Raw genomic sequence first — 13384 nt, forward strand, 5'->3', positions numbered from 1 at the left:
GATATTTAAATCTGATTTTTACTTTTTTTTTTGGCTTTTCTAGCCCAGTTCTTACTTTTTTTGTTTAGGGATGTCTTCCAACAGCATGCAAAGGAAATCCTGGAAAAGGAACAAAGCACCACAGTTAGTATGCTTATGAAGATGTAACCCTGTGTCTGCATTGCTAGTGAGCAACGTTTTCTTACAGACTGCAAATAAAAGAATGATAAGAAATAAATTTATATATTGCTATGGTGATATATTGCTCATTATGTTTGGCAGTTTTCCAATCCACTCATGCAAAAAGTGTCAACACTGAAAGAAAATGGACTTGAAAAGTCTGCTGACTGTTTTAACACAATCCCACATTCCCACTTTTATTTACAATATGCACACACACACACAAACTATATTTAAAACTGTTAAAGGTTGCAGATTCACATACTCAAAGGTTAGGAAACACCAAAATTAAGGGTGTTTACATGTTCTTCAATGTGCTTACGTTATCACACTGTCTTTAATTATATAACTACATAAGGCTTTTTCTTCCTGAATGCCCAGGCCTGACTAGAAGATCACACCTACTCCTCATTCCACAACAAAATCCACAACGTTGCTGATAACCACCTCAACTAATGAGTAAATTCTTCAAAGAAAAAACAACCAGAATTTATTTCAGGTATTTATAAGGACGTTTCAATGCCAATGGAAGAGCATTATTATCATCCTCACTTCTACCAGTATGATAACCCCCTATGGAAAGTTATGCCTGACATCACTCAAAGGTTTTCTGGCACCCTGTGCTCTACATGACATAATTTTAATGACCATCACTTTGACAGAATACACTCCTTTGAATAATCTCATAATAATAGGACTTATTAATGTGCATCATTCATTTATATGCTGTTTCATAAATCAATACATCCACTTTATTAATATTAATCTTTGTGGAGACAAGTTTCAGAGGTTGTTAATGTTCCACACTGCAGTATATGAGTGCAGGCTGATTTCTGATTGTAAGTCGTTGCTCTTCAAGGCCTTGAAGTATGTTTCCTAAAAGGTAATATTTTATTTAGACCTTGTCACAGCAGCCAACAAAAGATGCTGTTTCTCTGAGTGTGGCATTGTTAGGGAATCAAAGTAAGAGTGACTGCACACTTGCAGTAGAGTTAAGCCTTCCTCCTTCAGATCATAAGTGAGAGTCAGGCCCTGGAGCAGTGGCTGCAAAATTGGCTTATGACAAAAAGTAAATTTCACAGTGCTGGGCTCCGTGTTGCTGCAGCCAGAGTGGCATCACTGACTGTGCCAGGAGTCCTTCTGTCCCAGCTCCAGTGCACTGCTGACACCATGAGCAAGTGCGACATTCCCGTATTTCATACTCCCACTTGAAGTTCTGTACCATTATTCTGTATGTAAACAGAGAATTCCTCCACTTGTGGAAGTTTTGTTGGAGGTACTGAGTAAGCTTACATGTAAATAAAGAAAATGAAAAGTTCATGATTAGAGTTGTTTGAAAAGTGTGTGAAAAGTAAAACTGCAGTGGCCATCCCTCACACCATTTGCTGTGTCTGCACATATTAATGCAGCATGATTTCCTGACTGGATTGCATAGACTTATTATAATCAATCACATAGTATACTTAAAGATAGCTCTGGTATTAGAAGTGGGTTTATATTCTGTATATTATACTATGAAATTAAACATCTTTCTGATTAAAGTTGTCTTAATTTTTCCAAATATCTAATAAGAATAATGTAGAAACCATCAATCTACACACTGTCTTAAAATTAGGATTAATCTATTCTATCTTATTTTAACTGTTCCTATTTTGATGCTCCAAAACAGAGCAGGAAAACAAATTACCACTTACTCATACTAGCATGGCTTTTAACATTTGCCTATTATTAAGTCTGCATGACACATCTCATTATAGGTCTGACTTTACAATTGCTTATAATTTTGCCAAACTTTAACCATCTGGATTGCAATTTTCTCCTCATGGTATTTTTTTCTTCCTCCTTAGACAAAATAGTTTAGCAGTGCCCAAGAGAAAACTGAGAGGAATTCAGGGGGTTTTAAGCTTTGATGCCATGTCCTGGTGTGCTGGTTTAAAAGTTAACCAGCAGGGGAAACCAACCCAACTCAAAAGAGAGATTACAAATCAGAATAACAATTTAATAAAATAATACAATAAGTACGACCACACAGACAAGCAACTGGCCCTAACCCACAAAGCCCAAATGTACAACCCAGCACCCCAGGGCACAAACAAACGGTGCTCCCTGGGCCCCCCCGAGTCCAAAGCAAAGGGAGAGGGGAAAAACCTGCTGGTGGGAGAGCTGCTGCAGTCTGGCCAAAGTGGTGATTGCAGTTCAGTTGAGGGTGGTGGTCTCAGTCCAGCTGAGAGCAGTGAGCTGCAGTCTGGCTGAGAGCGGTGAGCTGCAGTCCTCCTCTGGATCCCACGAGAGGTGGAAAGGTTCTGAAACTCCAGGTTTATATATTCTCCAGCTCAGGCAGCAATGCTCAGTCCCTCCCCCAGAGCAGGGAATTCCATAAAAGGGTATGAGGACAGGAACATCCCCCCACCTTGCAGGCCTCTACTGACAACAGTTTCTGGGAAATGCCATGGAAGGTTACAGATTACACAGTTTTGGGCTACACCCATCCAGTGATGAATCGGTCCCAGCTGTTCTAACTAGGACACCTGGGGACCCTACACTTTGAAGCAAAGACTTGGGGACGACCAGGGTAATCATAAATAAAGTCTGGATCAGATTATAAAACAAGTTATAGTTTGTTCTTTGTTGCAAGTAATTCAGTGAAGGTAGAAAGAAAATATGAATTAGAAGTCATGTGCCACCCCAGTGCTGCAATAGGTACAAACTGGCTTATACTGATATGATCAAATCATCTCACTGCTCCTGTTGTTATTCCCTGGCTAGAGACTCAGAGGCTAGAAAACAACTTTTCCCTCTATAAAAAAAAGGTTATTCTGCAGTTTCTGTAACTCTATTGACATTTGGCCAAACTGAAAAAGCCTTAGAAAAATGAATTCACACATGTTCACTGAGGATTTGCTGGCCTCTTATAATTAAATTCCCTAATGACTCTTGTCCCTAATGCTCGCACTATAGCCCTGACTGAAGCCAACAATTTTAATCACAACTACAACTTTGGGTTGCTGCTGGGTAGATCAAACCTGGAGAAGACTGTGAATTTGAGATCAAGGAGAAATTTTCTTTGCACTGTTAATGGCTGTACACACATTGATATCAAATAAAGAACACTCAATATCAAAAGACAAATTATATCTTCATATGAAAACCTCAAATCTAGATATTTCAAATGCTCTACAACCAAAAGATACTTTAGTTTAAATCCTCTGACTGAAATATAAAAGCATAAAAGTGCATAAAAGCAATGGAGATTTCATGACTAAAAGTGACACATCTAAATGGACATTCACGTGGCAACAAATAAACTCAGATTGCACTTGCACCCAATTTCTTGCAGAAATTATCCACTCAAAGTTAAACTACTCCTAACAAATATGCAGTTTGTAAATTACATAACTAAATGGTAAATGTTAATTTATCCCCTCTGAGTGGAAAAATAAATAATGAGCACCATTTGTAGGTCCCCCCATTCATCTTCCTGGTTTTTGTTTAACAAAATCAACAATATTTTTAAATCCTTCTGTTGGGGTTTTGGTGAGGAGCCCAGAATGCAGTTCCAAAGATGATAATTCCTACCAAGAGCAAGTTTGACTCCCCACCTATATGTTCAATTATCAGACAGCAATCCTTGGCCAGACAGCTCAAAAGTTTAAGCCTCAGGGATGGAGCCACTGACTGGCTTCAGTCAAAATTCGGATTTGTTGCCTGTTATAACAGACAGAACTACATGAAAATTAAAGTCTGCAAACAATTCAATTCCCAGGATATTCCTATTTCAATATGAAGCAGAACAACAGCTTTAACTGTGTTACGAGTATCAGCAACTCTCACTCCTTCCTTTTTAGTTACAGCAAATAACACTCCACTCATTATTTTAAAAGTTCATTCAAAGCAATTAGTAAGTGGATTCCCTCACAGAAAGAAAACTGGAAGATTTTTTTAAAAATCTTTCTCAAAGATTCCAGACTTGGTTTACTCACCTATTGCTAACTCAATTAAAATAAACTACTATTAAAATCTTACTGAGCATGCAAACAAAACCAAGGAAAAAGGCAAACTGATGAACGTTTCACATCTGAAGTAATTTCCTTGCACCTGCAGCTCCCATCTAGGAAAATTACTACAAACACAACTGAAAACAAGACTAGTATTCATAATATGGGCAATTTTTCACTGGTTTACTTTTCCTTACGCCCAGAATTCTGAAGTTGGAAACTTTTACCATTATTTCGGACAAAGTGAAAATACAGCACTATGATATTTAAACTTACCATTTTCACCTCTATTTATTTTAAATCTTTTATTCATTTAAACACTGACCGCATGTTTGTTCAAGAAGAAACTTGAACAAGAAACTTTGTACTAACTTGATTTTATTGCTTCTGCATTTGCAATTCTTGCTGTGATTCATTATCTACCTATACCAGACACTAATATAAACACAATCTTTAAGACTAGTAGTATAATTTGCTGAGACATTTTGCAGCATTCAAACAATCCACTGACAACTCATCTCTCATCAACCAGGAGCAACAAGTTAACTTCTGTCATCAAAATAAGAGCACCTTCCTTACCACCAGATTAAAACACTGGGCTGCTTTTGCTGTTAGCAGTTTTGTGATTTCTGTAATTTTCAAAATTTTTCCATCTGTGTAATAGTGAAGCATCATTTTTATGATTTTGGACACCATAAGGTAGACAAGACTCCTACAGTCCCTGGCATTTTCCACACTATGCCACATGTGGTTCAGGGTGCCAGTAACAGGCACAGGAACAGCTGCATTAGTGTTCACCCCCTAACACCCCAAATATTCCTCCACAGGGCAGAGCTGCTGTGTTGGAGCTGCTGTGCCTGACTCTTGGGTGACCTGACATATGAAAGAATCCCCAGGTCTGTGAGCTGCTTGTAAGAAACATGGGCACACATCTCTCCCCACAAGAGTGAGATTCCAAACAGCAAGCATGCAAGCACAGGATCACTGTGGCTGGGAGACACAGCAAGTGTTGGACTCCAGTCCTGCAAAATCAGAGGCCTTTGCTCTGTGTTGCAAGGAGACATTTATCACCACCCAGAACATCCTCAAAGAATTGAACCATAACTCCATAAAAGACAGACCAGTAAAGAAACTGGTTTCAGAAATTCACTCATACCCCTTCCCCTTTCTCTTCCTTTGCCTCTCATTACACTGCTCTTCCAGCAATGCTAAATATTTGTTGTGTCGTAGGTTTTGTTCCAGGACTGTTTTTAACCATATGAGTTCAGAGTCCTGGTTCACAGACACCCCCATGAGTGGTTGTTTTCACAGCATTACTTGCAGTGCTGTGGAACCAGCTGGATTTATCACCAATGACAGGATTCCTAGAACTTTGGATTCACAGAGCTACATAATTTCCTAAATCAAAACAAAACTAGAGCCAACAGTTACAGGACTTTTCCAGAAAGACCTAGAGGGAGGTAAATTTGTACTCATTTGGTTTTGTCCTCATAAGAAGGACACTGAAATTACAGGCATTAAGTGAAGCAGCACGCAGAGAGGAAGAAAAGTCAGAAATATAATTTTTCCTCTTTCAGAAACAGAGGATAATCAGGTAAAAGACTGAATGATCAAAAGCAAAATCCATTAGCTAAAAGATTATGGGAGACAATTCCAGTATGGTAAAATGACCCTATCTTTGATGTCAGTATCTATGAACATTGACCTTTCAATGTAGCAAGTCAAAACAAATCACCCATTGTTTATATTATCAGATACTAACAAGGTGTCTGATTTATGTATAACTGTCAAAAAAATGTCCTGCCTTCTAGCAGGCAGTAATTTCACCCATATTGCCAAATGACAATTGCCTCTCTCTGTACAGCACAACCAGAAGTGAAGGTTTAGATAGTCAATCCCAAAGTTTGAGTCTTTTTTTTTTTCCAAAGGTGAAGCACAAGCCCAGGCACAGTACCTGAGAAAGGACGAGCTGCCCGTGGAACTTATGGACAAATTTTCGCAAAGACAGAAGGAATGAGGCCTCTCCTGCTGTCCTTGCCAGAGACCTCAAAAGGAAATAACCCTGCAAGACATTAAGGTAGAAACAAACAGGAAATTATGAATTTGCTGATGTCCAGAAGACACAAATCTTTATCACATTCGTAAAGCAACTTCAATAAAAATCAACTGACAACACTCACCTTCAAATAGTGAACCTGCATGAAGATTTTTTCTGCTTTAAGACCGTATTTGACAACAGATGCTCCAGACTCACTCAATTCTCCTGTGCTCTCCTTGTTGGGCCTAAAATAGAAACACACTAATTAAGTTTTGGATAAGTAAGTAAAGAAGTAACTCACACATTACTCGTTTTAATAGTTGAAAGCATCGTAAATGGCACAGTAACTGCAGACACCTGTGATCAGTTCAGTCTTCTTTACCCTGAATATATAATTTGACTTAGTCAAACAAATGAATTTCCTACTAAATTAAATCCATCACTAGGGTGGTGTACTCTTTTAACAGCCAGCATGACATCAGGTTCCATGTCATTCTCCAGTGTAGACAAATTATGAACAAAGAGAAACAAACAAACAAACGAGACATTTTAAGGGGAAGGGAAGAGGAAGGGGACAACAGTGAAGTCATTATGATTTCTCTTTATATACCTGATCAGTGGTCTAATAGCTTACATGACTACACTTGCAAGAATAACCTCTTTCATCTGCATGCAACACTAAGATTTGCTGGTGCTGTCTTTCAGAGTTGCTGCCTGTTGAAAAGACACTCACCTATTTCCTTCTGACCTCTTTTTTCACAGGCATCTTATGACATGCTACTACAACATAATACCAAATTCCATAATAAGAAGAAACATCAGGTTGGTAATCAGATGGCTGAGTAGCTTTCACCTAGTCTAAACAAGTATTCATTTGCTGGATCAAAAGCTAATGGGATCAGTTGACAAGTTGGGGGCAGATTTTTCCAGCTGTCCGGAGAAAGCACAGAAAATCATATGATTGTCCAACAGGGAACAAAAAAGTAATTAAGAATAAGCTTATGCTTGGGAAGAGTGGGTTGACTGATTTTTTTTTTCCTGACATGACTGGTAAGAAGTAACAAACAATTATCATTTACTTTTAATATCTGGTATACAAACACAGATTTGAACCAGCCCAAGCTTCAGCACAGGCTCAAAACCCAGCTCAGCTTCAGTCCTGTCCCTTCAGGGCAAGGACTGAAATTTTCTCATACCAGTTTTGGAAAGCACAAGGATATACTTTCAGAAGGATAAAGAAAATAAAAAAAAACCAAGTAAACATGCAAAGAGAGAACCTATTCAAGTCCACACTACAACAATAGCAGATAGTATTTATTTGTGACCTAAACCAGTAGAAAGTCCTTAAATGCAAGAAATTAAAGACACTAAAGAAGAAGAGATGGTCAGAATCACAAGCTGGAATCATGTGCCTCTCCTCAAGTGTTTATTAGAGGTATATTTTTTCAAATGAGAAATTATTTCCCACTCTTTTGTGTTAGCATTGAGAATACCATTATGCAAAAGGTAAGCAGGATTCTTCTTCAGAGACTTAAGTCTACTAACTGTGGAAGTCAATAGAAAGCTTAAGTTTCAATTTCAAAAGAAATTAATTCTTCCTGAGTTTCAATCTACAGGGGATTTTGGCCCTTAGAAAAATTATTTTAAAAATTTACACAACATAACATTTTATTAAAAATAACAGCTACATAATCAACACAAAAGACAACAAATGTGATTCCATACCGTTGAAAATGGAAAACATACATGCAGATAAGCCTCATACCACAAGAACCAATATTAAAACAAAATTATATAAAACAAATCAAAACCCTAGCACCTGTCAAGAAGTAGTTGTGCTGGCAGCAGCCCTACGACAGCCAGGGATAAACCTTGCTTTTGTATTTACATTTGTCATCAAATTGCATACTTACAAATGTGTAAATTCATTTACTCTGCTTACATACAGGATAACACAATTCATCAATAAACACAAAGTAAACCAGACCAATGAAAGGCTACAGTTACAAAGCTGGTGATATGCTTTCAGATTACAGGAGGTCAAGGAGAAGAATTTCTATGCTGGTGAACAGTCTCTAGTGCCCAAAAGGCTTTTAGGTCCTACTGGGCAAGCACAAAAAGAAAGGAAGACCTTAAACGAATGAAATGGCAACAGTCTTTTAAAAACATTTAAAAGCTGATTACATAGAAGATGGGTATCAATTTGTTCTTCCTCTTGGTGAAAGAAAAGAAGAAATCTACATAGTTTGAAATAAACAATATTTCAGCTGTGCTTTAGGAAGCAATTTTTAACTGTTAACACTGTTTAGCTGTCTTATTGAGACACTGAGACAGCTTGGCCCTCTTACGAAAACTTTTTTGTTGGAGCTTTCTAAGAACATGTCAGTAAAAACCCACTTGGGATGGTCTGTGTGTATGGTCTGTATTCCAGAGTAGGAAAATGGGCTCCATAATCTCTTGAAATCTGTCCATATTTCCATGATCTGGTCACTGTTGGCCTAACTTGAACTGGGATTAGTAAAGTTGTTTTTCTTGGTGGAAGGCTGTGGGGAGACGAGCAGTGGAGACTCAGCAGATCCAGAGTCAGGCAGACACTCCAGATCAAAGGCTGTGGCAACTTTCCAAGCCACCAGTCAGAGCTGCCCAGATTATTAATCACTGAGAAAGCAAGAATGTCTTTAGCTACCTGAAAAGTAGCCTTTAGCTTAGCATCTGGTACTTAAAGACCAGAATCTATTTTCAATATCGTTATTAGTAATTTCTAAAGAGAAAGTAGATTTATATAGTTCACTATGCTTTTTCCTTGTGTTTTAAAGCTTCACTCAGCTTGGCAGTTAGATATCATGCTAATGTATGTGCTTGTCTCCAGCCACAGAAAATGAATCTGTTACAGCTTCCAATAGAGAACTTGGTTCAGGAAATGGCTTTTTTCCCCCTGAATAGTGGCTCTTGTAAACTGCTTAGAGAGATTTCACATCAAACTAAATCCCATAGTTTCTGAAATCTTTCTAAAACAAAGGGAGAAGCAATTGCATTACAGTCAAGATGAACAACCTAGTCAATTTAATTTGCATTTTATTTTTTCATTAGAAGGAAATAAGGAAACACAGCGGATTTAATCAGATTGTTTGGATGTATACCTTTTGAAGGGAGACAATGTGGAAAACAGGAGAGAGAGCACATGCAAGGCAATGCTGTCAGGCTGTTACCTCAAAACTTGCAGCTCTTCCTCAGAGTTCTGCACCTCGTCCCTGAGGCGGCGCCAGCGAAGCAAAGCTTTCAGCTGCTGCTGCCCTTTTACCTCTTCATGGGAGAGCTGCTTGGGACACAAACACACACAGAGCACTTAGTGCTCCTTCCCAACACACAATAACAACCTTCAGAACAAGAAACTTGTTTTGTTTCTGTTTAATATTTAGAAGATGTATGAAATGTACCAATATCAATGATTTAAAAAAAAGGGGAAAAAAAAAGAGCCAAAAAATAACGGTTGCTGCTATGAGAGTTAACAGCACCACGAGGCAAAACAAAACCCTCACTGTGCACATCAAATCAACAGACTGTTAAATAGTTCTGACTGAGGAGAGAGATGAGCATGTTGTTTTCCCTTTAGTGACTGGCAATGGATGAACTGAATACAAACAGTATAGGTACCTGGCATAGAGGATTTTATGGCATCTTTACCCAGCTTGAAAGCTCAGAGTTGTATTGTGTCCTGACTTCGTTCCTCTTTCCTACTATTCCTGCTACACTTGTGAAAGTTCCCTGTGGTATTTTCCCCCATTTATGTAATATTAACAGAGATTCATACTTATGAAATAAATGCCAGGTCGTCAGCTGACAAATAAATACTAATTCATGTTTCTCTATTATAAGAATAGATGTGAGATGGGGGAAAGCAAAAGCAGCCAATACTACCCTGAATTACATTCAGTCACAACTGAAATTACTGTCATGCACTATAGAACATACTCATAATCCTAAAATTGTATGATTGAATACCTTCAAAACTACTCAATAATGTTTATTATATGTTTATACATTAACAAGGGAACTCATCACACTGTTTTGTGCTTACTCCTTTCCATTCAGCTACAAGGAAGGTGTCTACTACAATCAAAATGCTTTCAAGTGACTCACAAAAGTAAAGAATTAATGTGAAGAGCTCACAGCAGTGTAGTGATGCTGAATGCAAGGGCACAAATGAGTTTTGGAACCAAAATGGAAAAGCCACATGTTTGGACAGCCTCTCTTTCTTGTTTCAGGAATATGGTAAGTGTCAAGGAATTCTGTTTTGTTTGGTGCTGTAAGTTGCCTGATACTTAATAACATGGAGGTTTGGAAGAGTGCATTGTTCCAGATCCCAGTTCAGCCTGCTCCTCCTCAGGTGGAAGCCTGCAGAGCTCAGGGGCAGAACCTGGCACAGCCACAGGAAGAAATGACTGACACACAAAATGCTTGAAGAAGCAGAGGTACTACAAAAGTAAGAATTGCACCAGAAAAACACTTCACAAGCTGACAGGCAACTTAAGAGCTTTTCACCTTAAGGCAGGTGACGATTTCTAAGCCTCTGACATGAGAGTAACTCTTGCTGGGCATGTAAGAGAAAAAAAAAGTGAAGTTCCCTATTTTAAATCATCTTCCATTCTGCTTTGAGGTACACTTCTTGGCCATTCCTTGGACAAAACAGAACATTTTCATTACGTACCTGGAATATTACAATATGCAGTAAGACTCTTGATTGTTCCAGCTTCAGGTACACCATATAAGTAGAAAGAATGCAGAGCCATTGTTTGATAGCTGAATTTTAATAACTGAGTAGTACATCTGTGGAAAGGTAATAACTGACAAACAGACATTTCCATTCTCGTTTGCACTGACCTCTACCACCATGAAGATTTGTGTTCAACATAGATCACATTTTTTTAAACAAGTTAGCATGCATATTCCAATATTATTTTAAAATACTTTTCTTCACAACAGAGGAGGTTTAATTTATCTCTAATGCATGCCACATATATAATTTTGATTTCCACATTAATTCAATTTTGAAACAATGTACCATCACCTTACCTGTTGTGCCCTAACCCAAAATACATCTTCTAAAAAAGTGGCAAAGCCTTCACTGATCCACTCTTCAGTCCAGTCCCGAGCACCAATGGCCAGCCCAAACCAAGCATGAGCGATCTCATGGCACAGACGAGTTCCACAGAGATGGTTCCCTCCTGGCAGGACACTCTGAGACAGGAAGATGATGTGTGGGCTGCACAAAACCAGTGACAGAATATATTACTGACCTGTTACAACATGCATTGCATGGCCACCAAAATAAGGGAACCAAAGCATGGCCTGGATTGAAGGAACTTTAAAGATCATCCAGTCACAGCCCCCTGCTGTGGACAGGGACACCTCTCACCACATCGGGTTGCTCAGAGCCCCATCCAACCTGGCCTTGAACAGACCAACTGATGGGGCACCCACAACTTCTCCAGGAAACTGTTCCAGTGCCTCACTATCCTTACAGGGAAGCATTTTTTCTTATTATCTAATCTAAATTCATCCTCTTTCAGTTCGAAAGCGTTCCCCCATGTCCTGTCACTACATGCTCTTGCAACAAGTCTCTCTTCAGCTTTCCTGTAGGCTCCCTTCAGATAGGCTTTATTAGCCTCTAAGCTTCTTATTAGTATATGCATGCTAGGTCATGACTCACAGTTTAGAGCTCAAGTGTTTTTAGGAATTAAGTTGTACTTTCTTGTTGGTTGGCAGAGAATCAAACTAAAATTCCAAGCAGTTGCATTGCATTCAACCGTCAAACAGCTACTACCTGTAAGAAGTAACTGAAACCAAAGTTACTTTCAAACTACAAGACTGATTTATTTCATTAGAAACATTCATCACAGAGAGATGAGCAGGTGTGAATACAGGCAACAAGAATTCGCCAGTTAAATGATCAAAGATGGAAATAAAAAAAACAGAAACATTTATTAAAGAAAACAAATCACTATCACTATGTTACTGAAAGTAAAAAGAGTAATGTAGAGTGAAACACATGTGCTTGTTAAAGCCTATAACAAGCTAAGAAGATACCATCTCATGGTAACAGCTGATCGTGTCTGCAAATGCAGAGGAAGAAGAACATATTTTACCACAACCACTAAAGTGAGAAGAAGCGAGTATCTGTTTTTCACAACACTGGGGGAACAATCCAATCTGTATCTACTTTGCTTTGGACTCAAATACTGTAAAAAGACATTGGGGGAAAAACTGTTATGAATTATCACTCTGCTATTGAAAACAGACTGAATTGCAAGTTACTGCAGCTCCATGTTCTACTGCAAGGTAGATTCTGCTATGCTTACAGACATCAGACCTTAACTTCTCAAAAGCTATAAAATTTCTGAAACTAACTATATCTAGGAAATAAAAGTAGCAGAATTAAGTTCTCTGACTAATGTGCAAGGTTATTAGTGTACTATGTCACAGATAGAGTAGCAAGGGCACAAACCAAGAGGACCATCTGCGAAGTACTCCTGCACTAACCCACAGTGTCCATCACCTGCACTTCAACTCTTTTCTCACTTCCAGTCAGTTAGAAAGGAAATAAAGCACAGTGGTGATACCTTCAAGACCACATGTCTTTAAAACTTGGTTTTAAAGCATGGGAGGGGAGTGTGTGGCCTTAAGGCATTTCCAAGAGTCAAATATTATTCATCAGCATTCCAAAAAGCTTCCCCACCCGCTCTACCCTTCCGTTGGAAATGTTCTAACACCCACATTTTTCCTGCAACCAGTTGAATGTCTGGAACTGAGACCATAAAAGATGATATGCACTCATACTCAACAACCATCCCCTTATTAAAAAATCATAGTTACCCAGCCAAGCAAGTTAATACGTTTCAACCAGATGGTATTGTAGGAAACAATGTAAGAAATTAAAGAACTAAATTGAGGAACCAAGTAACACAGAACAAAGAAAAAACAGCAGCTATCCAAATCTTTACCAAAAACAATTCTGATTAAGAGAAGGAAGGGAGGGAGAGAGAGATGGGGAGAAGGTGCAAACACAGAAGCTGCAGAACACAATTGATCTTTTATTATAAAACCCCTGAGGAAAAGAATAACCACAACTTTGAGGACATTACTTCAGTCAGTTTTAAGTAAATGATCCCTCCCCTCACTGTGGCATGTGTAC

At 38.5% G+C, this 13384-nt stretch overlaps 1 protein-coding gene across 11 annotated transcripts in view; it reads right to left on the reverse strand.

Annotated features, from left to right (window-relative positions):
- AOPEP (aminopeptidase O (putative)) overlaps window positions 1-13384 on the reverse strand; it is a 157830-nt gene that overhangs the window by 98082 nt on the left and 46364 nt on the right. For 10 of the 11 annotated variants that reach the window (XM_027653271.1, XM_027653268.1, XM_027653273.1 and 7 more), the window contains 5 exons: window positions 11266-11455; window positions 9402-9511; window positions 6335-6437; window positions 6109-6216; window positions 56-99 (listed from right to left, as the gene is read on the reverse strand). In XM_027653271.1, the coding sequence (XP_027509072.1) occupies window positions 56-99; window positions 6109-6216; window positions 6335-6437; window positions 9402-9511; window positions 11266-11455 (555 nt within the window). The remainder of the gene's footprint in view (window positions 1-55; window positions 100-6108; window positions 6217-6334; window positions 6438-9401; window positions 9512-11265; window positions 11456-13384) is intronic. The other variant, XM_027653270.1, reaches the window with a different exon arrangement.

This window comes from Corapipo altera, unplaced genomic scaffold, assembly GCF_003945725.1.
Source record: "Corapipo altera isolate COAL_440 unplaced genomic scaffold, ASM394572v1 61305, whole genome shotgun sequence".
NCBI lineage: Eukaryota > Metazoa > Chordata > Aves > Passeriformes > Pipridae > Corapipo > Corapipo altera.